This window comes from Hippoglossus stenolepis, chromosome 6 (genome assembly GCF_022539355.2).
Source record: "Hippoglossus stenolepis isolate QCI-W04-F060 chromosome 6, HSTE1.2, whole genome shotgun sequence".
NCBI classification, from domain to species: domain Eukaryota; kingdom Metazoa; phylum Chordata; class Actinopteri; order Pleuronectiformes; family Pleuronectidae; genus Hippoglossus; species Hippoglossus stenolepis.
The window spans coordinates 24,437,451-24,462,889 of NC_061488.1; the positions used below are offsets into that span (position 1 = coordinate 24,437,451).

Genomic DNA, 25,439 nt, shown 5'->3' on the forward strand with positions numbered 1-25,439 from the left:
TGAACTAGGTCAGAAAATCTCTTTAGTCTAAACTGCATTCGTTCTGCACTGTCCTATCACTATGTTGTCTTTGAAAGAGATCTGATGTTCTGCATTAGGTACACCTTAAGTACACTGTGTGATAGGTCTCTTGTGGTGTCTCTTGTGCTGCGACAGCCAACTGTTTTACCTCAGACTCAGGGTAAGGCTATGGACAGTTTATCGAGTCATGTTATGAGTAATATGAGTGAAATTGTAACTAAGCGTGAGACATTTGGGTTGCATGATTTAGTCACGTTTCTTTGATATAGGTCTGCTGGATCTTTTACCTGCACATATTTGGCCAATCAGATGGAGCCCTGCTGCCCTAGATAATAAATTACAGATATTCATATCACTTATGGGTTTTTCCATCAATGAATCATTGTCAGAACAAGAGAATAGAGATAGAACAGAGAACTGCAAGGTGGCTCTGTCAAATCTCACTCTGCCTCCTCTCAATTAAATTCTGCTGTGGAAAGAAGTGATCACGTTTGTCCCGGGTCCAATTCATCACTATGAGTGATTAATTATATAAAAGAAATGTGTAGCTTCTTTATGATAGTACCAGAACCTGAGGAAAAAGTAACAGCCCACACACACACACACACACACACACACACACACACACACACACACACACACACACAGTGTGATCTGACACAAACAACAGACTTTGTAAACTTAGTCAATGTAGAGAGAGCCAGAGGAGATGGCAGCGCGCTCGGTTTGGCTTGACGCATTTGGCACAGTGGGCAGTGTGATTGATAGAGACACAGAAAATTAGCTGTAGCTGCACGGTGGATCATCACCCAGTGTGAAAGCAAGTAAGCTTTATATTTAGTTGCCTTATTGTGAAAGCTTGGTCAGTGAATTTGTGTTTTCCTGTAATAATAAGCAGTGTATCTGGATGGGACATTTATTGTGAAGGGTCACCAACAGAAGTGGTAGTTGTTTTTGAGCGGGATTTGACTAGATGTGGCCAAATAGACGGTTTTGTCCTGGTTCAAGTCCGCATTCTTATTTTACTATGAGCTCTCACTAACGGCGAATTAAACCCTTGGCAACAACATCAGACAACTGAGAATCTGGGCGGCGCAGCCACTGTGACCCGGTCATAATAAACTGTGTCATTACTAGTTGGGCTCACTCACCTTTCTGTGAAAATAAGTCTGTTACGAGTTGTCTGCCCTCCGTTTCCTTTCTTTCTCTTTCCTTTTTCTCTTTTCTTTTCAGACTCCCAACTTAACTTCTACTTTTCTGACCGACATTTTAAAAAACACTTCTCCAGCAGTCACTCACTCACTTCGATCGTGTGCATAGACTATATATAGATCGCGTGCGGCAAAGACTAAACCATTTGTTTGTAGGGGTGAGAGAGGTGACCTCAGGAAGCCTATTTGGATACAAATTGCAGTCAATCAGTTTATTCAGCCAGTTTCAGCCATTTGTATTAAGTAATTAGAAATTAAATTAATAAGATTAATAAAAGAAAATCATTAAAAAAAATTATCATTCAGGATTTTTAAGGGCCCCCCTCCCCTTTGGGGCCCTGGGAAGTCAGTTCCACTTTTCCCCCCACTACGACGCCTCTGTGTGTGTGTGTGTGTGTGTGTGTGTGTGTGTGTGTGTGTGTGTGTGTGTGTGTGTGTGTGTGTCTGTCTGTGTGGCACCGTTACCTTTGCCTCAAGTTCCGCGACTATCACACAGAAGCTACGCAATTATTTTATATTAATCAACCACTTATAGTGATGAATTTGGCCTGGGACATATGTGATCACTATAAGCCGTTACCACTGCACTATAATTTTGTTGCAATTCTCTATGCAGGAAAAACCTGCAAAGGGAGTGAAATTAGGGTTTAAGCCGAGAGGGATGCGTTTAAAATACCCAAAGTGTTTCAGCCAAGAAGGCACACAAAAATATTAATACTAAATATACATCGCTATTGTGTCGGTGAAGAAAGTTAAAAGAAATAGCTGTGTAAAGTCAGCTGACTGTGTGTGTTTGCCTGTGTGTCTTTGTGTATGTGAGAGTGTGACGAAGTTGAGGAGTGAGACGAAAAAAGAGACTTTTCAAGGGTTTAAAGTTTCAACAAGCAGTTCATAATATTAAAAACAGTAAATGAAAATTAGAATCAATATAATCAGTATAATCTAAACTAAAAACATTTTATAATTAGTTATTAAAATCACTTCTCTTAAAATTACAGTCAAAATTGTCATGACAAAACAAACATTTGGAGCAAATTGCTGGATGTTGTAATTTTCTGTGCAGTGTGGTTTGTATAAGAGTTTTTGCTGAACTGTAACACTTGATGCTGCTCTGAGTTTGTTCATTTGTAACATCATATGCTGCTTTAAATTTTGTCAAAGTTTGTGAATGCTTGTTTAGATTGGCTGTGATAACGTTTGCCTGGAAACTAAAGATGAGATTGGTTCTGATATCTTGTGTTCAGAAAACTACACTGTTGTGCAGATCACCATTGGGTGTGGCCGAAGAATACGTTGAGTTTATCGTTCTGCTTAAGACAAAGTGTGGCCGTCAAAGTTGAGACTGCTGTCCGTAGTCTGTGTTGTCGGGACAAATAAAGTCAAAGTGCATGCTAATGCAACTCTATAATTAAAGATTGGTTGACAGGGAAGTCCTGTTCCCTTCATATTTGTACTTAGTGAGTATATTGCTTTTTATGTGGATCTGAAGAAATTGTGTTATAAGTTTGGAGAGATAACACCGTGTGACATTGAGTATCAGTGAGCAGGGTGTGGTACATTAGTGATACGGAGAGATGTGTATTCGTTGCTGTTCAAAACTAGACTAGAGAGAAAGAAAAAGTTTGAGGGGGCGTGGCCTATCCCCCTCCCTTCTTGCTCCTTAAAGTGTCTATGAGCCTGCATGAAATTCTACTTTTAGCTGCCTGTGGAGCTGCAGTTACATTTAAGTGTGATACAATCAGCTGATACAGATTATAAATATAATGCTGAAAGAGTTTTTATATCAATGATCTAGAAAAACATAGTATTGTTCTTGTTTTTTATCATCCTGTGTTGTTTGATTGTTCGACTGTTACTTAGACCCTGTGTTCACATCTAAGAAAAATAAATTGTAGTTAGTCTACTGCAAACATAACGTAAAAACATATTTCAACACATACATCAGCGCGTTGTGAAATCACATTATCCCATAGTGAACTGCATTTAAATATAAAACCATCTACAATCAAAATCTTAGAATCAAGAGTTGCTCAAATTAACTAAAGCTATAATCCAGATCTATAAACTAAATCTAAAGAGTACAGCAACAATATGGGTACACCGATAATCGTCCTGAACATAGAATATCCATCAAAGAAAAGAGACAGAAAAAATTACTGGAAAATGGGAGAAACAAACTAAAGGGTTAGACCCAGCCTGGCCAAAGGGGGGTGCATTTGATGTGAGCGTGTGTGAGGATATGGAACTCGGAATAAAAGACTATAGACCAAAAGATAAGAGCAAAAAGAGACAACAAAAAAGAGAAAAAGAACGAGAAATCCCCAAATTCTGTCCAATCCTGTCTGGAACAGTGCCGTTCACAAGAGATGTCGAGTCCAAGGACTATAAAGCACACACTCCAAAACACTACAGCAATAAAAAAAAAAAAGGGGAAATGGGAATGGAAAAGAGGAGAGAGTCATACTGGTTACACCAACACCCACAACAGGTAGACGGAGATGAGGAACTTGAGAAACAGGACAAGGAACGTAACAAGGTTCAGGAGATGATAGCTCAGTTAGAGGCTGAGGTCTCAAAATGTTGTGCGCCTCTAGAAGCAGCAGGAAGGAAGGGAGCAGTTTAGATCAGATACAGAACAGTCAGAGGGAGAATCAGGAACACACTAGCGGCATTAAAGGACAGCGTGGGGTGGAACGCATGCAAATGCTAGGAGGAAGTCTGGATCATGCAGTAAGCAGAGGAGAGAATGAGAGCAGAGGTGGAGCTTGGATGTCAGGAGAAGAGTATGGGCTCAGGGACAGAGCTACAGTAAAATCCCCAGACAAATATGACGCTGCTGGTCACTTTCCAATATTAATTAAAGGATCACAGGGACAGTATTCCGTGGCAAACACTTGACCTTGAGGGGCTGATCTCCAGACTGCCTGACCTCTATGAGGGGGCTAGTAAGTGGATAAAAGCATTTGAGGAGGAAACAGTGGGAAAAATGTTGGCGCTTGGTGACATCAAAGCTCTTTGGGCCAAAGTCGTGGGGGTGCCAACAATGGAGGCTATTCTGCACATGAGTGGAAATACTTGAATGATGAACTCACAGGCAGGACTTTGTGTATCTCTGAGATGAACTGAGGATGAGAGAGCATGAGCGAGACATACAGACAGATGTCCCTCCATTGCAAATTAATGAGTTGGCTAACAAAAATGAGAAAAAAAGTTCCTTTCATGGACCTCAAGCCACAAGGGGCAGATTCCTTTAATCAAGAACCCATGATTGAGGTTCTGGTAGAAAATAAACCAACATTGATGAGGGTTGATACTGGAGCTACTTATACATGTGTAAGTCCAAAATATGCCACACACCTCTCTGTGTGTGATACATTTGTAAAGACAGTAGGATTCTCGGGACAGAGACAGATGATTCCAATGACAGCTCCAGCTCGGCTATCAATCAAAGGCGGTGAAGCAATACTGCCTATTTTGGTGTCTGATCTAGGGCTGCAACTAACAACTATTCTGATAGTCGATTAATCTATTGATTATTGAAACGATTAATCGACTAATCGGATTATGAATCACACAAATTCTCAATTGATCTTATTTAGCCATCAGCTTTTAAATTTAGCTTGAGGTTGTTCGTGACATGTGATGACTGACAATAAAGACAATAAGGATCGATACTTCATTCAAAAATGTCTTTTAATAAACTTTGCTGCATATTACTATTGATACAAAAACAAAGAAAAATCAAGTTTTTGTCAATTTTAAACCAAAAACAGGCAAAGTGCCGATACTAAAAATAAATTAAAAATCAAGTATCCATTTTTTTCTGTAAACAAAAGGACAGGGAAAGTATCAGCAATAAAAACATCAACAAACGAAACTACAGTCTTCTTCGGACTGCATAATTGTAATTAAAAAAGACGTTGTCAGGCAATAGGATAACATTACGCTTTTAAACTCGTTAAAAAAAAGTAAAAAAAAATCTATATTCAAACCATATTTTTGTAATGGATTCTAGAATCCTGCACACAGGTATTGTGGGAGTTGCCAAGACAACTCCGTTTATATAGCAAGCTAGATAACAGGCTATCTTACCGAGGCGAGTCTGCATCGTCTACGTTACGATGTCGTACGTTATGACGTGCTTCCTGTTCAAATGCTCGTGTCCTGCTTCCATGGAAAGCAAGGTCCGCCTTACAAATATTGCAGGTAGTTTTTTTCATGTTAATGGTGAAGTTCTCCCATACTTTCGACTTTCTCGTACACGATGGTGTTGCAACGGACGCTGCCATTGGTCTATGCTATTGCACATGCGCGACTTTCAGAGAGCGAGATGGCTCACTCCTCAGCTACTTCCATCAGCACCTCCGGTAAAACAATGTTTAGTTCAGCTGCACGGCACGAAAAAACGTGCGTTATGACGTAACCAACGAATCATCGACTATTAAATTCGTCGGCGACTATTTTTGTCGACTACGTCGATTAATTGTTGCACCCCTAGTCTGATCAAACTCCAATAAATTTAAAAGACCAGAACTTCAGTGGGAAGTAGCGTAATATGATTTAATCTTGAGATTGGGTTAACTATAACCGGTAATAGGGCTGCTCGATTATGGAAAAAATCATAATCACGATTATTTTGGACAATATTGAAATCACGATTATTCAAACGATTACTTTTGAGTTTGAAAACATGATGCATTTATTCAGTATTTCTCTCCAAAAACACTCTCATTATTAAATGTCCCCATCTGCCCCCGCCACTACAAGCACACAAGCAGACCGACAGAGAGAGAAAGAGAGGGGTGGGGGATGGCTATGAGGACCATCATCATTTACCCCCGAACCCCTACATTGAACGGGTTACATACAACAACAAGCGGAGAATTGCGGGCTGACCGGCGCGGAGAAATGTGGGTCCGGTGTGAACAGCCAGGCGGCTGCGCGCTTGAGAATGGCGCTGCGCGGCGCGGCGCTTCAGCGCCCGGTGTAAACCCGGCGTTATCTGGTTCACTGAGCTGAGTATCATCACTAATCTAACCCTCATGGCATTTTTCACATAAGAATAATTGCGTCTCTTTCAGAAAATCTCTAGGCCTACTGTACAACGAAAAATGCCAAATAAATCGTTTCAACTCGATTATATTAGTTTGGAGATCGTTTGACCCAAAAATCGAAATCACGATCAAAATTCGATTAATTGCACAGCCCTAACCGGTAAGATATCCAACTTTGACAGTTTTTACCTTGAACCGTGTGGATCCAGGAACGCTTAGTACTCTAAAACCTGCAGAAGTGATTGTCCTTGTCACATGATTGGAGAACAATGTTTCATTTACATACCCAATAACAATAATTACACTGGTGGTCTTGAGTGTGCTCTGTCTATTGGTTTGTTGCATCATACTGGTTTTGAGAAAAGTACTCACTAAATCTCTCGTTAAACAGATGACCATGGTGGCGACTGCACAGAAGGCAGAGGCTCAGCTGGCACAATTGGTGGAGGAGATTCCAGATCTGTTTCCCATTCCCTCATATCTGACGGACTCAGATACCGACACTATGAACTCAGAGAAGTGAATCCATGAAAGTAATGCCAGTAGTGATAAAGTGACAAAATGTGATATTCTGTGGTTTTATTAGTTTAGGATTACCAACCTGGTGGGTCCGGTTCTCCTGGTTTTCGGATTTGATTTCTATTTTAGACTCTCCAGACATGATAAGGTTAAAAGGAGGGTACCCGGTGGCGACGACCGATTAGGGGTCGGGCTGGTGTATCTCCCAATCTTTTATTTCTTTTTGCCGACCCATCAGACTTTAGTTAAGCATTTAATTTGTTTTTGTTTGTTTTTGTGGTCACTTTCCCTGTTTGCCTAGGATTGTGAGCATTGGACTGAATTCTGGAATAAGGAACTGAAAAACATCACCTTGTGCATCGCTCGGGACCTCCTGATGCCTATGATTTTAAATGTTTCTGATTAAGTGGATCATATAAACTCAATAAGTATATTCAAACTTTGATTGATTTGACGATATGTTTTGTGCAGTCGCCTGTCATGATTTAGTTAAAAAATTAAGTAATAATCACATATACCACTTTGTTTGAAACAATGAGATATTGGTCGTATGTTACTCACACACCATGCACTCAGTTTGAAACATTTATATCCGAACTTTGATTTATATTCAGGATGACGCTTGTATTTGCACTATGAATTATGTGTAACCTAGTTTTAATAATGCACCTTGTGTCAATGTAATGTTGAAGTTTTGCTATGTGCACATTATATATTTTCACACTTTATGTTAAGAAGGGTTTAAGGTAGTTGGATGATTTGAATTGTTGAGTGAAATTTTGTTTTTTTGTTGTCAGTGTTGTGATACGATTTGCTTACAGATAGCTTGGGGTCTAGAGACCCCAAAAGGGGGGATTATATTGGGGTCAACTCGACCTCTGAATGAACAATGTTGTATAACTTGTTTTGACCAAACCTGGCTGCAGTATGGGGAAAGCCAATTCCCACTTGTGTCCTTATCTAGCCAAAAGAAACTTGTCTACGCGAGGATGAGAGAGCACGCACCTCACATACACTTTAGGTAGAGACTTCCAGGAGAACATGCACATGCACACGTCAGCACTGGCATCAAGACTCAGATCGAGGGACATAAATACTGATGCAGATGTTGAAATAAACGGACCCCTTTGCACTGCGATTCAGCCTCTGTGTATTCTTCAAGAGAAATCTTCTACAACATAGGCACCTCACGATTCGATTCCGATTCATGAGGGCTACGATTCAATGATAAAACGATAATCGATTATTGTATACAACCGGATCGTTCTGGTCACTTTAACCCTGACGTCCTGGCTGTGCGCAACTCGTGTTGCGGGTAGCAGATTAACTACCTGTGCACATGTTTAAATACGTGCCGGATAAACGCTAAAGCTAATCAACAAACACAAGGTAAACATCAGAACTGTGAAGACAAGTGTAAGGTGAGTGCAGGTCAGCGGGAGAGTGGAGGGAGGACACTCAGACACTGTAACAGACGACCGGACTTTAAATGTGCGTCTGTCCTGATCCCAAAGCAGCGGTGGTTATAATTATGCAGCGGCGGGCCATTGCGCAAGAATGAACGAACCGGAAAACATGAATCAATTATGTTCTGTCTCTGCATCAAAGAAGAGTCGTCCACATCCGCATCGCGATGCTTCTAAGAATCGAGAAATGTCCACACCTCTAGAAAACATTGGACAAATTATTGTCCAAACTAGATCATTTGATGTATTAAAACATGTATAGACTTCATTAAATCCATCAAATCCAATTAAATTAAGAGTCATGTTAAAAAATGTTAAAAACTCCAACCATTATGATCTAACTGCTGCTCCAGTGTTGTTTAACGCACATGCAGGTGTCGGTGCCTGGTCTGTTACATTATGCACTGTGTATGTCTAGGAAACAAAGTGAGCAGTGGCAGGAAGCCACAGATGTGGTGTTTCCGGCTGTGCAGCCTCCAGGAAGCTGATGCAGACAGAGACACTGTTGATGAGAAAAACAAAAAACGTAGGATACCATCACGTAATTGCAGATGGTACCAACCCTTGATGACGACATGGTAGAACCCAGTCCCCTTCTGGGATCCCTCCACTGACAGACATGCTGCAGCCTGCTGTGGCCGTAAATAAGCAATGGATCGATCAGTTTGACGAGAGCCATTCTGTTGATCAAGCACATGGTGGAAACATGAGGATTGATCAGTCCATGTGTCTGTGCATAAAAATACTTAAATATAGCTGCATTGAACAAGACCATTACAAAAGCCCATCCCGAATTAATGGCGACATACTGTTGCTTTGTTTAGTATTATACCATACAGCCTACTGTCTACCCTCGTCTATAAGTGATTTGCCTCAGCTCAGTAGTGAACGGATTAGAGGAAGATCCAGGATGAATGCGACTAGATGCTGCAGATGAACGAGCCTTTTGATCACTTTAGCCGCACCAGTGTCACATAGGCATCGGTGGGAAATGACGGGCAGCGCCTCTGTGTCTGTTACAGATGTTACAGAGGAAACATTTCAGCTTTGCACATGTGGATTTCCACGCCGCTGATGCTGAGCTGCAGCCGCAGCGAGGAGCGCGTCCTCCCGCATTACACACGACATGAGCAGGCTTACCTTGCATGTTTATCAGTGCGACTGCTCTCACGCAGCCTTCTGTTGCTCGTGTTGTATGGGAGGAAAGGTTAGAAATGTGTTGGAGCACTGGATGATGCTGTTGGTCAGCGCCCTTCTGAGATGGAGAGAGCGTGTCGAAGCCTGATCGCGGTGTGAACTCCTCAGTATGGAGGGTGATCAGTGCCCCGTTGCCACTGAAGGGGATTGTGGTTTTTTGTTTCAAACCTGGAAAATATATATTGTTTTTCTATGGAGACCACTGCTGTTCCATTGCTTCTGGATTGGATTGCCATGAGGTTGAGGATAAACATGGGTTGGTAATCCTAGAATAGCAAGAGCAGATTGCACTTTGAAAAGATGAAACTAATACATCCCATCCCTTCCCATTGGTCCTCTCACCAAAGCTACACCCATGTGAGTGTGCACTGCCTGACAACTGATATAGGCCAAAGATTTACTTTTTCATCATTTTTGTGTCTGTCACGTGTTAGAAACATCATCAACACACCCAATCGCTCACAGTGAATCCTGCCGAGGATCCCCCAATGTGTTCTCATGGGCTCATTCAGACATTCTCCAGAGCTTTTACAAAGTGGCTGGCAATCCACAGAAAGTCTGGAGCCTCTCACTTGGACATTTGCGTTCTCACATGCAGCCCCTCGGTATAATGTCAGGAGATTCCCTGGAGTCCAGTGCACATCTGAAAGTAGCTATAGAGAGGTGTTCTACATGTTTATCGTGCTCTTGTTCAACATCTCCAGTTGCCGCTTGTGCTTGGCACTAATCACCTCCTATACAAAACTCTGCCAGAAATCCCCTGGACCAATGATGTTCTACCCCTGTGGTGCTATAAGCTTTGGACCAATTGTTGTGCTGAACAGTGGAGCTGACCCAGCAGTTGACAACTACCACTATGACTGATGACAATATCTGTGGCTTGACCAAGACCTAAAACAATTTAACTAGAAAGGCATTCAATAGAGCACATTCCTCCATCAAGGGCCAACAATCAAACTGCACCAAATTTCACCCACACATAGATACCAGTCTCTTAAATGTGCCTGTTTTTTTTTATTGAGATCCATTAATTATTCCCTTGGGATTTTGGATCCGTACATTTTTTTTATGGATTCTTCCCTGGCTCATTTCACATCCTTCCACCAAATTTTGTGGAAAACTGCTCAGTTGTTTTTGTGTTTACAACAAATATACTGTATCCATGTTCAGAAGTTGGAAACCAATATGAGGAGGCTTTAACAGTCTGACTTAAAGGGGACATAGCATGCAAATTCCACTTTGTTAGTGCTTCTACAGGTTAATGTGGGTATCTGGCATGTCTACCAACCCAAAAACTCTGGGAAAAAAACACTCGCGCGTTTTGTTATAGTTCCTCTAAGTCAGAAACGTCATGCTTGAGCGACTCGATTGCGCTTCCTGGTTTTTGTGTCGTAACAAGGAACTGGAAGTCTCCCTACATGGTCTTGGTCATAGCCCCCCACCTCTCTTTCTCTCTCTGTCTGTCTGCTTGTGTGCTTGTAGTAGATGGGCAGAGGGGGACATTTAATTATGTGATTGGGAAAATTAAAACTCCAGGACAACAGAAGGGGAATACAAAGTATGGGATGCATATTTGATAATTTATATCATATAAAATATGTAATTTATATCGTTTAAAATCATGGGGGAGAGGGGGAGAGCTGGCTCATTAGCATTTAAAGGAACAGGCACTCAAAACAGGTCACTCTGTGGAGGGCTGTTTTATACAGGGTAAAAAGGGTGCTGTTTTATATGATCCTTGTGGTATTTTGACCAAAGTATGTTACAGACATTTCATTAAGACCCCAAGGAACCATATCAACTTGTGGTAAAATGGGCATGCTATGTCCCCTTTAAACTGTTTACACTCTGCATTAAAATGCATTTCGATCCAGATTGTATCTTGATAAATGTATCCTTTTTACATTTACACCAGGTGATGTCCACATTGAGATCCAAACATCCACCTCACAATCACACATTCAGAAAAACAAAACAACTAAAATAGAAAAAAAAGAAACAAGCAACATAAAAGACAGAAGAAGAACATGGCACCTTGTTGTGTTTTCATGCTTTTCCATAAATCCCATCTTCACTCAATCCACGATAATCTTGAATAACATCCATTGTTGATGACTGACTGAGGATATATTGCTTAAAGGGTCCATATTGTGTAAAATAAATTTCCAGGGCTTTCACTATCCGTAATTACTTGAGGGGGGTCAGCAGGGACCCTCAAAGTATGAAAACAGTCACTCCGCTGACTTTTTTACTCAGTCCATTCTAAGAAATGTGTTATTGAAACCCACCACCCCCGCTCCCCGTCAACTCCACCACCCCGCTTCCCCTGCACACCGAACGCGACACCAAGCAGACTTGTTGCTGAGCTAGCAGCTTGTTAGCTACAACAGGTTAACCACAACAAACAACACTGAAGAAACACTGCAGCTTGGAGGGATGCAAGGAAGATAATATGTCCCTGCACATTCCTCTTAAGAATCTTACTGTTCGAGACCAGCAGTCACGCTTTATTTCTTCTGACGTGCCGTGTCGCTGTGCTCAGTATGGAGTAAAGTCTACATTACTCCGTATTGAAACTCCGTTGTGAAACTCCGTACTGTAACTCGGGACGTTACTCCTACATTGGCCGACTGTCCTGCTAAAACTTGAACAAACATGATGACGGTGTAACTTAACGTTCAGAAACATCCTGTTGTAACCGACTGTAAATATGTGGCTGGTCTTCTATAGCTGCAAAAATAACGTTACTTTCAGCTGTGTTTACCAGAGAGAGTCAATGCGCCAGAATGAGACCGGTGATAGGCCTGGTTGCGTGTCACTAAGTGCAGTCAGCCAATCAGATGAGGGGCTCAAGAGGCAGGCGAAAACAGCCTGTTCTGTCTGCAGCTCCAGAGAGAGGCAGAAGAGAGGACATGGAAATACACATTGCAGCAGTTTTTTCAACTTACCTCAACTGTTTTCAATTGCTTTGCTGGTTTGAAACAGTCACATACAAATTTTTTTTCTGCCAACATAGTTGTTTTATATGAATTGACAATGCAAGTGCATTTACCATTGTGTTCCACATGGTCACAATGTGTCCCTGACCACCTCTGTATGTGGTTTGGCCGATCAGATCACAATCCGTCCTCAACGCGTCTTGGAGGCATTTACACCTGCAGCCTACTATCATGTGGTAAAACTCTATGCTACTGCAATCCAAACACATTTTATGCCAGATGCCAAATGAGGTAAGACAAATCAAGCTACTTATTGTCCTCTTTGTTTTTCTGTCCCTCCACTGCAGCTCAGCAAGGAAACAATGTCTTTAAAAACCACAAATCTCTTTTTGGTTGAATTAAATTTGAGGAATTATTACAGAAAGGGTAACACTTTCATGTGGGATCTGACTTTTGTTTTAAGAAAGACTTGTAAAAATGGGAACGCATAACCAAAGTTTGACTGTTACATCATGTTTACAGCTTTGTTAATATATAACTTTCATGAACTCTGCTAACTCTACTTTTCTGCAGGGATGTCTTTCAGCCAGCAGCTCCAACCAAACACTTCCAATTGAGGGTGTTATGATTATTATTATTATTATTATTATTATTATTATTATTATTATTATTATTATTTCCTGTTTTATTTTGAAGTTAGACTTAGCTTGAGTGTCTCTTAGTTGTTTCCCTATGAGGTGATTGTGTGTTCACTTGTGTCCATGGATCCCTGCCTCCCATTTGTATTTATTTTCTGTGCTCCCCATCCTCTTTGTCTACTAGAAAGCTTCCCAGTGTTTCTGGCTTAGTCTTTTGAGCTTTAGGTCTTCTCTGTTTTGCCTGCCTCTCTACATACCTGTTGAGCAGAGCATCAGAAAGCCTGTTATGTAGATTAAAGATTGTTGATTGCACTTACCTACCTTTGTTGTGTCTGTGTAACAGTGTAAATAACTCACGTGTGTTTATTGTTTAATTCCTGTTAAACTTGGGACTGCAACCATAGTTTTACTCTATGGGTTTTATTTTGAAAACCCACAGCGGAAGTTCGTGTTGTACTAAATCTGCACATCTGCATTTCCTGAAAACCTTAACTTCACAATAGCGTGTGACACTACACTTTTGTTTTGTTGTTGTGTTGTCAGATAAACAACTGTCAAGCCTTGTGTGCTGTTGACAAATCTAGTGGTGAGCTTTTACTTGTGTCACATAACAGAGCTCATCTAATCTTGCAGTGAACCTCAGCTCAAAGTGACATCACCACAGGGTGTGGCGGTTCTGAGGAAACAGAAGTGAAAGTATGAACTTGCTTCGCCCGGTTTACGCTGGTTTTGACAGAGCAAGGGAGAGCAAACGGAGCCATGGCGTCTGCTTCTTACACAGAGGATTTGAATTGTTCCATCTGTCTGACATTCTTCACGGATCCTGTAGTGCTTCTATGTGGCCACTCTTTCTGCAGAGAATGTATTCATCGTTCTCTGAGTTCACAGCGCCAGTGTCCACAGTGTCGAGCAGATGTTCCAGAAACGGGAAATGTCTTCCAACCAATCACAGTTTGAAAAGTCTTGTGAAAGAGAAGTGGACAAGTTGAGGAGAGAGCATGAACATGTCAAAGAGGTAAGTCTGTCACCTTTTAATCAGTTATCACTGCAATGGGATGCAACCATTAGTCGATTATTTTGATAATTTAATCACTTTTCCAGTCATTTTTAAAGATACCATTTCCTGGTTTTGAGCAAATATGAAGTTTGCTAATTTTCTTTGTCCTTTATCGCTGTTGATGAAACTGGGCATATAGGTTAAAACAAGCATTTTGAAGATATCACAAAAAAAAATCACAATTTATTTTAATTTAACCAAATGATAAGCTGAGATAATTTGGTGAAAATATGATGAAAATAATTAGCTAATTGCAGCCCCACATTTGTGTCATTGATTTTGCTCTCTGTCTTTGTATTGTAACATGATATTTATTTCATTTGATTATTGATTTAAAAGGTTGATGAATGGTTGTGCCATGAACATGAAGAAAGGCTGAAGCTGTTCTGCGTCACTGATCAGCAGTTAGTTTGTATCATATGCCGTGACGGAGAGAAGCATCAAGGGCACAAGTTTACGCCAGTCAAAGAAGCAGCCGCACCTTTGAGGGAGACGTTGGAGGCATATATGCAAGGCATTGCTGATGATATCAATGCTACAGAGAGGCTGGCCAACACACAGAGGGAGGAGATAGCAAAAACCAAAGACAAGGCTCAGCAGCTGACGACCCAGATCAGCACACAGTTTAAGGAGATGCACCAGTTTCTATGGAAGAGAGAAGATGAGATCAAAAATGACCTGAAACTCAAAGAGGAAAATGCTCTGGAGGAAATGAGCGACACATTAAATACCATGGAAACTGCTTTGACTGAGAGCAGAGTTCGAGAGGAAAACGTAGCGTGTGTTCTGGAAATCACAGATTCAGAGAGGTTCATAAAGAGCTGGACTGAGAAAAACAGCGAGGTGACTCTGGAACATTTATTCAGACCCAGAGCCAATGAGTTACAAGTGGTTAATGACTCTCTCTCTTTGGGGCCGTATGAAAGTCACCTGCAGTTCTTCATGTGGAAGGAGATGCTTCAGGTCGTTCAGCCCCGAGCGGAACTTCTGTCACTCAAAAGTGGCATGGAGAACATAACAGTGTCTGATGACGGGAGGAATTTGATGTATAGTCCCATAATCATCAAAGAGCCGCGTTGCGGTAACCAGCCTGTACAGAATACAAGCTTTTACTACGTTCACTATCCTGTAGTAAATGTCTCTTGCAGGGAGGACACCTCAGTACGGGTTGCTTCTGCATTCAGCTCCAATGACTTCACCTCAGGGCAGCATTACTGGGAATTAGAGGTTGGAGAACGGGACTATTGGAAAGTAGGATTAGAAAACTATTACTTGAGCTATAATCAAAACAATTATGTCACATCAGATCAACACACAGAGTTAACATTGACAGGAAGACCACAGAAGATTGGGATTTACCTAGACTGCCTATCAAAGAAGCTGTCTTTCTATGATGCAGAAAACATGACTCATATTTACACTATGAGTACGTCTGTGCCCGCGAAAGCATATTTTGAATACAAATTTAGTCAGGCAGCAGATCATAACCCCCTCAGAGTGTGCTGGTTCTAAAGTCTGGGATCATGGGGCAACAGGAAATTCCCAAGCTGCGGCAAAACTTCCCAGATTGGTTCTTAGCTTTCTCATCCTTTCGCTGTTTGTGTTGATTTCTAACATTATCCTCCTGATTACCAAAGAACCCTACATTTGGGGTAATGAAGTAATTTGAAAGACTGTTGCTGAACCACCTGAAGAACACTGCAGGCCCTCTTCTGGACCCCCTGCCAACAGGTTAGTCTTTTACATGGGACAGCACTACATCCTGCATCCCTCCACTCCCCAGGGACTTGAAATCTGGTCTGAATTTACCCAGCTGACTGTGCCTGCCTCTTCCTTTCATTGGATCATAAACTTTCGGAGAGTAAGGAAGCTGCAGGTGATGCTGAGCACCTGGGAAGTCAGCACTGACATCCTCTCAGGGCTCATTTCTCTCCCCACTGGTCTTCTCATGCCACACCGTCTGTTAAAACTCCTGAAATTTGTAGATTTCTCAACAGCCATCGGCCTCTTGAGTCGGTGATGAGCCTCTGGTGTGGACACGACAATCTGGAGCTGATATGCTTAAAACTGTTGAGATGACTCAAGAGAAGCATGAGATGATGATTTCATTAAGGAGGGAGGATGAAGTCTCTGAGAGCCATCAGAAACCCAACTCAGATGCTGATTCTAAATACCAACAAGCACATCAGACAGGGGAGTTGATTATTCTTCGCACTATTATTTCTTACATGGGATTCTGCTTCCTCAGTTTTGCTCCTTTCTTTTTCAATTTATTTACCCTTGCGCTGCCCATGATGTTTTATGTCACCTTACTAAACTGCATAATCTAAAATGATTTGTTGTTTAACATGTCTTGGGCAGAATATACCATTAGTGTGGCTGTATACAAAAGTAGACACTCTGTAACTTACAATAATAATAATGATAAAGAAAAGTAAAGAAAAAGCACAAAGTAAAAATAAATGATACTATATTGTGTAATCTACACAGGATTTATGAAAAATGACGACTTGTGTGTTGCTGTGTATTGTTCCTTTAGTGGGACGTTTGTGCTTCACTGTGGAGAATGTTGTAAATACACTTTCTGAGTCTAAAACTAAATGGTGACGAAGAGGGAAGGTTTGTGCTCATGTGATGATCAAAAGGATTGTAATTGATTTTTGTGCAATATATGCAAATAAAAAATTTTTTATGACTCTCATATACTGAAATAAATACAATCTACCACTACTTTAGATGATTGTATTGTGAATGGCAGGGAAAGGGACTAGACACAACAGACAAATTTGCATAAGAGGGACATGATGTGGATGAGATTGCTGTATGTACTGTATGTCTGTAAGTACATCATATCATAGAGAGAATATATTCACGCCCTTGAATTTTGATTTCAAGTAATAGCCTTCTGAAAGATATATGGTAAGATTTCTTTATGAGATCATGTGAAGAGTCACATATAAAGAATAACAAGCATATAGAAAATAAACGTTATTGGTAATATAAATACTTTTAGGAGACTGTGGATTGAGTTTCTCTTGCTTGAGACAATGTTAGTGTTGTGATGCAAGTTGTCTTATGAGGTGTTGTAGTTGCGTTAGTGTATTTTCAGTGTGAGCTCAACCCGGGCTGAGCTGCATGTCACCAGAGAGCGCTGTTTGAGGAGTCTGGAGAAAGTGATCTCAGTAAAGAGAGATGTTACTTAACAAACATTACAAAAGAAAGAAAACCCTGCACTTTCAACACCCTACCACTAGAGTGTGACATTACATTCATTAACTTAATGGTTCAAGTAAAGAGAAGATGTGTGAATAAAAGCAGTATTTTTCTCTCTTTGTTGAGACGACCTGTAAATCTGTTGGAAGTGCTAGAGTGTTATTCTGGGTGCTCATCTTCCTCTGTAGGGTTGGAGTGACGACTGAAGTGAGTGATACATGTGGGTGTGTCTTTTCTGGGAAGTCGAGAGTTGAAAACCACACCAGTCAGATCAGTCATTCAGAGCAGGAGAAAAACATCAGCCATGGCGACGTCAGATCTTTACTCCGAACATTTGACTTGCTCTGTCTGCCACAGCATCTTCACTGACCCAGTGACTCTCATCTGCGGACATTCTTTCTGCCAGCACTGGATCACAGATGTTCACAGTGTGAACAAAGGCCAACAGTGTCCACAGTGTCAGACAGCTATTCCAGCGGAGGGGACATGTCTTCAAACCAGCCACATTCTGAAAGGCCTCTCTGAAAAGGCCAAAGAAGGAAAGAAGATGATGAAAACAAGAACGCATGGACATGAACCTGCTATACGCACCTTATTTTTGGCTTGTTTATGATAATATCATGAGTTGGCCAATTTTTGTTAATCTGGTGGATGCTGTTTTACCAGATTCATCTGGCTGTTTGTGTTTATGGATATGAACCTGCAAAGCACCTTATTTCTGCTTGGAAATGTTGTTGAAGGCTTATTTACTATTATTGTGATGGATACTGTTTCAAGATGTTCAGTTTACATTATGCATTTTGGGATATGGACCTGCTGTAACTACCTAATTTCTGCTTGGAATTGATTTTGATAGTTTCCTGAACAGGCTCATTTATTGTTAATCTGATATCTGAATACTAGTATACTATTTTCAAATTGTTTTCTACATTTGTGGATATGGACATGTCAGAAAAACACTGTCTCATTTTTTGTTTATGTTTTTTATGTAACTTTTGCACTTCTGTATCAAAGCTTGATAGCCTTCCTGTGTTTTGGAATGGAATGACAGTCTGTAACTGATTATATAAAGTGAAAGAAAAGAGATGCGTGTGTGACTGTTTACCTGTGGAAATATACATTACTGTTTTTCATTTTTAGCCATTAATTGATCAATATTCTGTGCGGCCCTCACACCCCCCGTGATTTTCTTATTTGGCCCACTTGCTACTGAAATTTAATAGCCCTGCCCTATGAGGTGATTGTGTGTTCACTTGTGTCCATGGATCCCTGCCTCCCATTTGTATTTATTTTCTGTGCTCCCCATCCTCTTTGTCTACTAGAAAGCTTCCCAGTGTTTCTGGCTTAGTCTTTTGAGCTTTAGGTCTTCTCTGTTTTGCCTGCCTCTCTACATACCTGTTGAGCAGAGCATCAGAAAGCCTGTTATGTAGATTAAAGATTTTCCATTGCACTTACCTACCTTTGTTGTGTCTGTGTAACAGTGTAAATAACTCACGTGTGTTTATTGTTTAATTCCTGTTAAACTTGGGACTGCAACCATAGTTTTACTCTATGGGTTTTATTTTGAAAACCCACAGCGGAAGTTCGTGTTGTACTAAATCTGCACATCTGCATTTCCTGAAAACCTTAACTTCTCAATAGCGTGTGACACTACACTTTTGTATTGTTGTTGTGTTGTCAGATAAACAACTGTCAAGCCTTGTGTGCTGTTGACAAATCTAGTGGTGAGCTTTTACTTGTGTCACATAACAGAGCTCATCTAATCTTGCAGTGAACCTCAGCTCAAAGTGACATCACCACAGGGTGTGGCGGTTCTGAGGAAACAGAAGTGAAAGTATGAACTTGCTTCGCCCGGTTTACACTGGTTTTGACAGAGCAAGGGAGAGCAAACGGAGCCATGGCGTCTGCTTCTTACACAGAGGATTTGAATTGTTCCATCTGTCTGACATTCTTCACGGATCCTGTAGTGCTTCTATGTGGCCACTCTTTCTGCAGAGAATGTATTCATCGTTCTCTGAGTTCACAGCGCCAGTGTCCACAGTGTCGAGCAGATGTTCCAGAAACGGGGAAATGTCTTCCAACCAATCACAGTTTGAAAAGTCTTGTTGAAAAAGAAGTCGACAAGTTGAGGAGAGAGCATGAAAATGTCAAAGAGGTAAGTCTGTCACCTTTTTAATCAGTTATCACTGCAATGGGATGCAACCATTAGTCGATTATTTAGATAATTTAATCACTTTTCCAGTAATTTTTTAAAGATACCATTTCCTGGTTTTGTGCAAATATGAAGTTTTGCTAATTTTCTTTGTCCTTTATCGCTGTTGATGAAACTGGGCATATAGGTTAAAACAAGCATTTTGAAGATATCACAACAAAAAAAAATCACAATTTATTTTAATTTAACCAAATGATAAGCTGAGATAATTTGGTGAAAATATGATGAAAATAATTAGCTAATTGCAGCCCCACATTTGTGTCATTGATTTTGCTCTCTGTCTTTGTATTGTAACATGATATTTATTTCATTTGATTATTGATTTAAAAGGTTGATGAATGGTTGTGCCATGAACATGAAGAAAGGCTGAAGCTGTTCTGCGTCACTGATCAGCAGTTAGTTTGTATCATATGCCGTGACGGAGAGAAGCATCAAGGGCACAAGTTTACGCCAGTCAAAGAAGCAGCCGCACCTTTGAGGGAGACGTTGGAGGCATATATGCAAGGCATTGCTGATGATATCAATGCTACAGAGAGGCTGGCCAACACACAGAGGGAGGAGATAGCAAAAACCAAAGACAAGGCTCAGCAGCTGACGACCCAGATCAGCACACAGTTTAAGGAGATGCACCAGTTTCTATGGAAGAGAGAAGATGAGATCAAAAATGACCTGAAACTCAAAGAGGAAAATGCTCTGGAGGAAATGAGTGACACATTAAATACCATGGAAACTGCTTTGACTGAGAGCAGAGTTCTAGAGGAAAACGTACCGTGTGTTCTGGAAATCACAGATTCAGAGGTTCATAAAGAGCTGGACTGAGAATAAAGGCAGGGGACTCCGAACATTTATTCAGACCCAGAGCCAATGAGTTAAAAGTGGTTAATGACTCTCTCACTTTGAGGCCGTATGAAAGTCACCTGCAGTTCTTCATGTGGAAGGAGATGCTTCAGGTCGTTCAGCCCAGAGCGGAACTTCTGTCACTCAAAAGTGGCATTCAGAACATAACAGTGTCTGATGACGGGAGGAATTTGATGTATAGTCCCATAATCATCAAAGAGCCGAGTTGCGGTAACAAGCCTGTACAGAATACAAGCTCATACTACAGCTACGTTCACTATCCTGTAGTAAATGTCTCTTCCAGGGAGGACACCTCAGTACGGGTTGCTTCTGCATTCAGCTCCAATGACTTCACCTCAGGGCAGCATTACTGGGAATTAGAGGTTGGAGAACGGGACTATTGGAAAGTAGGATTAGAAAACTATTACTTGAGCTATAATCAAAACAATTATGTCACATCAGATCAACACACAGAGTTAACATTGACAGGAAGACCACAGAAGATTGGGATTTACCTAGACTGCCTATCAAAGAAGCTGTCTTTCTATGATGCAGAAAACATGACTCATATTTACACTATGAGTACGTCTGTGCCCGCGAAAGCATATTTTGAATACAAATTTAGTAAGGCAGCAGATCATAACCCCCTCAGAGTGTGCTGGTTCTAAAGTCTGGGATCATGGGGCAACAGGAAATTCCCAAGCTGCGGCAAAACTTCCTAGATTGGTTCTTAGCTTTCTCATCCTTTCGCTGTTTGTATTGATTTCTAACATTATCCTCCTGATTACCAAAGAACCCTACATTTGTAGTAATGAAGTAATTTGAAAGACTGTTGCTGAACCACCTGAAGAACACTGCAGGCCCTCTTCTGGACCCCCTGCCAACAGGTTAGTCTTTTACATGGGACAGCACTACATCCTGCATCCCTCCACTCCCCAGGGACTTGAAATCTGGTCTGAATTTACCCAGCTGACTGTGCCTGCCTCTTCCTTTCATTGGATCATAAACTTTCGGAGAGTAAGGAAGCTGCAGGTGATGCTGAGCACCTGGGAAGTCAGCACTGACATCCTCTCAGGGCTCATTTCTCTCCCAACTGGTCTTCTCATGCCACACCGTCTGTTAAAACTCCTGAAATTTGTAGATTTCTCAACAGCCATCGGCCTCTTTTGAGTCGGTGATGAGCCTCTGGTGTGGACACGACAATCTGGAGCTGATATGCTCAAAACTGTTGAGATGACTCAAGAGAAGCATGAGATGATGATTTCATTAAGGAGGGAGGATGAAGCCTCTGAGAGCCATCAGAAACCCAACTCAGATGCTGATTCTAAATACCAACAAGCACATCAGATAGGGGAGTTGATTATTCTTCGCACTATTATTTCTTACATGGGATTCTGCTTCCTCAGTTTTGCTCCTTTCTTTTCAATTTATTTACCCTTGTGCTGCCCATGATGTTTTATGTCACTTTACTAAACTGCATAATCTAAAATGATTTGTTGTTTAACATGTCTTGGGCAGAATATACCATTAGTGTGGCTGTATACAAAAGTAGACACTCTGTAACTTACAATAATAATAATGATAAAGAAAAGTAAAGAAAAAGCACAAAGTAAAAATAAATGATACTATATTGTGTAATCTACACAGGATTTATGAAAAAATGACGACTTGTGTGTTGCTGTGTATTGTTCCTTTAGTGGGACGTTTGTGCTTCACTGTGGAGAATGTTGTAAATACACTTTCTGAGTCTAAAACTAAATGGTGACGAAGAGGGAAGGTTTGTGCTCATGTGATGATCCAAAAGGATTGTAATTGATTTTGTGCAACTGATATATATGCAAATAAAAAAATTTGTGGCAAATACTCTCGCATATACTGAAATAAATACAATCTACCACTACTTTAGATGATTGTATTGTGAATGGCAGGGGAAAGGGCACTAGACACAACATATGGACATGAGAGGGACATGATGTGGATGAGATTAACACTGCTGTATGTCCACTGTATGTCTGTAAGTACATCATATATAGAGAGAATATACACGTTCACCTTACATTGAATTTCTTGTAAAAAAATAATATAGCCTTCTGAAAGATATATGGTAAGATTTATTTATTAGATCATGTGAAGAGTCACATATAAAGAAAATCAAGCAAATAGAAAATAAACGTTATTGGTCATATAAATACTTTTAGGAGACTGTGGATTGAGTTTCTCTTGCTCTGAGACAATGTTAGTGTTGTGATGCAAAAGTTGTCTTATGAGGTGTTGTAGTTGCGTTAGTGTATTTTCAGTGTGAGCTCAACTGCCGGGCTGAGCTGCATGTCACCAGAGAGCGCTGTTTGAGGAGTCTGGAGAAAGTGATCTCAGTAAAGAGAGATGTGGCTTAACAAACATTACAAAAAGATAGAAAAACCCTGCACTTTCAACACCCTACCACTAGAGTGTGACATTACATTCATTAACTTAATGGTTCAAGTAAAGAGAAGATGTGAATAAAAGCAGTATTTTTCTCTCTTTGTTGAGACGACCTGTAAATCTGTTGGAAGTACTAGAGTGTTATTCTGGGTGCTCATCTTCCTCTGTAGGGTTGGAGTGACGACTGAAGTGAGTGATACATGTGGGTGTGTCTTTTCTGGGAAGTCGAGAGTTGAAAACCACACCAGTCAGATCAGTCATTCAGAGCAGGAGAAAAACATCAGCCATGGCGACGTCAGATCTTTACTCCGAACATTTGACTTGCTCTGTCTGCCACAGCATCTTCACTGACCCAGTGACTCTCATCTGCGGACATTCTTTCTGCCAGCACTGGATCACAGATGTTCACAGTGTGAACAAAGGCCAACAGTGTCCACAGTGTCAGACAGCTATTCCAGCGGAGGGGACATGTCTTCAAACCAGCCACATTCTGAAAGGCCTCTCTGAAAAGGCCAAAGAAGGAAAGAAGATGATGAAAACAAGAACGCATGGACATGAACCTGCTATACGCACCTTATTTTTGGCTTGTTTATGATAATATCATGAGTTGGCCCATTTTTTGTTAAGCTGGTGGATGCTGTTTTACCAGATTCATCTGGCTGTTTGTGTTTATGGATATGAACCTGCAAAGCACCTTATTTCTGCTTGGAAATGTTGTTGAAGGCTTATTTACTATTATTGTGATGGATACTGTTTCAAGATGTTCAGTTTACATTATGCATTTTGGGATATGGACCTGCTGTAACTACCTAATTTCTGCTTGGAATTGATTTTGATAGTTTCCTGAACAGGCTCATTTATTGTTAATCTGATATCTGAATACCATTATACTATTTTCAAATTGTTTTCTACATTTGTGGATATGGACATGTCAGAAAAACACTGTCTCATTTTTTGTTTATATGTAACTTTTGCACTTCTGTATCAAAGCTTGATAGCCTTCCTGTGTTTTGGAATGGAATGACAGGCTGTAACTGATTATATAAAGTGAAAGAAAAGAGATGCGTGTGTGACTGTTTACCTGTGGAAATATACATTACTGTTTTTCATTTTTAGCCATTAATTGATCAATATTCTGTGCGGCCCTCACACCCCCCCGTGATTTTCATATTTGGCCCACTTGCTTCTGAAGTTTAATAGCCCTGCCCTATGAGGTGATTGTGTGTTCACTTGTGTCCATGGATCCCTGCCTCCCATTTGTATTTATTCCCAGTGTTTCTGGCTTAGTCTTTTGAGCTTTAGGACTTCTGTTTTGCCTGCCCCTCTTTCTGAGCAGAGCATCAGAAAGCCTGTTATGTAGATTAAAGATTTTCCATTGCACTTACCTACCTTTGTTGTGTCTGTGTAACAGTGTGTAGCGAGGTGGGAAAGCGGGGATAGTGAGAGGTTGCCACAACGCCACCTGGGGAATTTCACCTCCAGGAAATAACTCAAATATTGTAAGTGCAACAGCACAGGTTCGTTTAAATCACGGGGCAAGAGACGTGTTTAACTAGTAAAACAAGAACTTTAATGTAACTCAAATAAATGCATAAATCAACAAACAAACAGAACACAAATTAACATGCAATAAAACACTTGACATGAGCAACACAGGGACAGGGCTGGGACTTAACAAGGCGACGACAGCCAAAGAAAAAGGGGAAGGATTAATAAACTCGCCACCCGTGACACAGCAAACCAACAAAACGGGTTGTGAAGAAAACCCCGCCACCAGGAATTGGGTCGCCGCCTTAGGCCCACAGCACCTGACCAACAATAAAAGAATAATTAAAACATGTCTGCATTGAAACAAAACAACAAAATACCAACCAATATAAACGGGATTTAAAGGTTGCTAAAAACTAGGCGTCCCTTTGTGGTGATCACTCCACGCGCCGTGAAGGTGTAGCGTGGAGAGCCACAGTGCACGAGACAATACTTTAAGAACACACTTCCTTGGTCCTGAGCCAGGCAGTCTTCAACTGTGGAGCCGTGCTCTTATCAGCTGCAACAGTTCATTAAAAGTGTGGTTTAGGACAGTGCAATTTCCGGTAAAAGCAAAACAGCAGGTCCGTCTGAGACGTGGTGGCCAATGACGGCCGACGAAGGAGCAGGGCCTCTAGGAAGGCGAAATAAACAAATTTAATAATTAATATGACAACATAACTGAATTGGGTGAATAATGGGGCCATACGCACCACCCTGCAAGCCAAGGCACCATCGTAACGCGGAGGGTGGGAGTCTTCCCAGCCGTAGATGAGTCCAGCTGTTGCATGACATAAACAGTCAGCTGGGGTAAGAGAAGCAAGAGACGGCAGACAACGTTACTTACAAAGCAGACCCGCAACTGCACTCCGAAGGTCCCCGGTGGAGCGATCCCACGCCAGCAGTCAGTCACACGCGTGTGAGGGGGAAATTAGAGGAGGCGCTGGCTTTGCACAACCACGACCAAACTCCGCCGCGGCTACAGAAGTAGCTCTTCCGCGCTATCCACGACCCACCGGAGAGGAGCGGAAACGGAAGGAGGGCGAGCCAAACACGACCGCCTCCTTAAATACGGGATATCTGACGTCGCCTAATGACTGGTGCGCCATTATAACAGGTAGAGCGCC

General features: G+C 41.2%; 3 protein-coding genes across 4 annotated transcripts in view; 2 read left to right on the forward strand and 1 right to left on the reverse strand.

Annotated features, from left to right (window-relative positions):
- slco4a1 (solute carrier organic anion transporter family, member 4A1) overlaps positions 1-9,580 on the reverse strand; it is a 41,325-nt gene extending 31,745 nt beyond the window's left edge. Inside the window, exons 1-2 of one of the 2 annotated variants that reach the window (XM_035159216.2) lie at positions 9,412-9,580; positions 8,834-8,951 (exon numbers count right to left, since the gene is read on the reverse strand). The gene's annotated coding sequence lies outside the window, so the exon portion shown is untranslated. The remainder of the gene's footprint in view (positions 1-8,833; positions 8,952-9,411) is intronic. The other variant, XM_035159215.2, reaches the window with a different exon arrangement.
- A 4,137-nt stretch (positions 9,581-13,717) lies between these two features.
- LOC118111428 (nuclear factor 7, ovary) lies at positions 13,718-16,599 on the forward strand. The gene is given in 4 exon segments (XM_035160009.2): positions 13,718-13,976; positions 13,979-14,011; positions 14,014-14,060; positions 14,442-16,599. Coding segments are annotated over 4 exon segments (1,425 nt in total). The 5' UTR covers positions 13,718-13,804; the 3' UTR covers positions 15,615-16,599.
- A 2,532-nt stretch (positions 16,600-19,131) lies between these two features.
- Positions 19,132-20,363, forward strand: LOC124851972 (nuclear factor 7, brain-like). Its single transcript, XM_047340401.1, has 2 exons — positions 19,132-19,470; positions 19,858-20,363. The coding sequence occupies exons 1-2, from the start codon at positions 19,213-19,215 to the stop codon at positions 20,344-20,346; spliced, it is 747 nt and encodes a 248-aa protein (XP_047196357.1). The 5' UTR covers positions 19,132-19,212; the 3' UTR covers positions 20,347-20,363.
- The last annotated feature ends 5,076 nt before the right edge of the window (positions 20,364-25,439 follow it).

Coding starts and splice junctions, on each gene's coding strand:
- LOC124851972 (XM_047340401.1), top strand. CDS start 19,213: ATGGCGTCTGCTTCTTACACAGAGGATTTGAATTGTTCCATCTGTCTG. Junction 19,471..19,857: donor AGCATGAAAATGTCAAAGAG/GTAAGTCTGTCA, acceptor TTGATTTAAAAG/GTTGATGAATGGTTGTGCCA.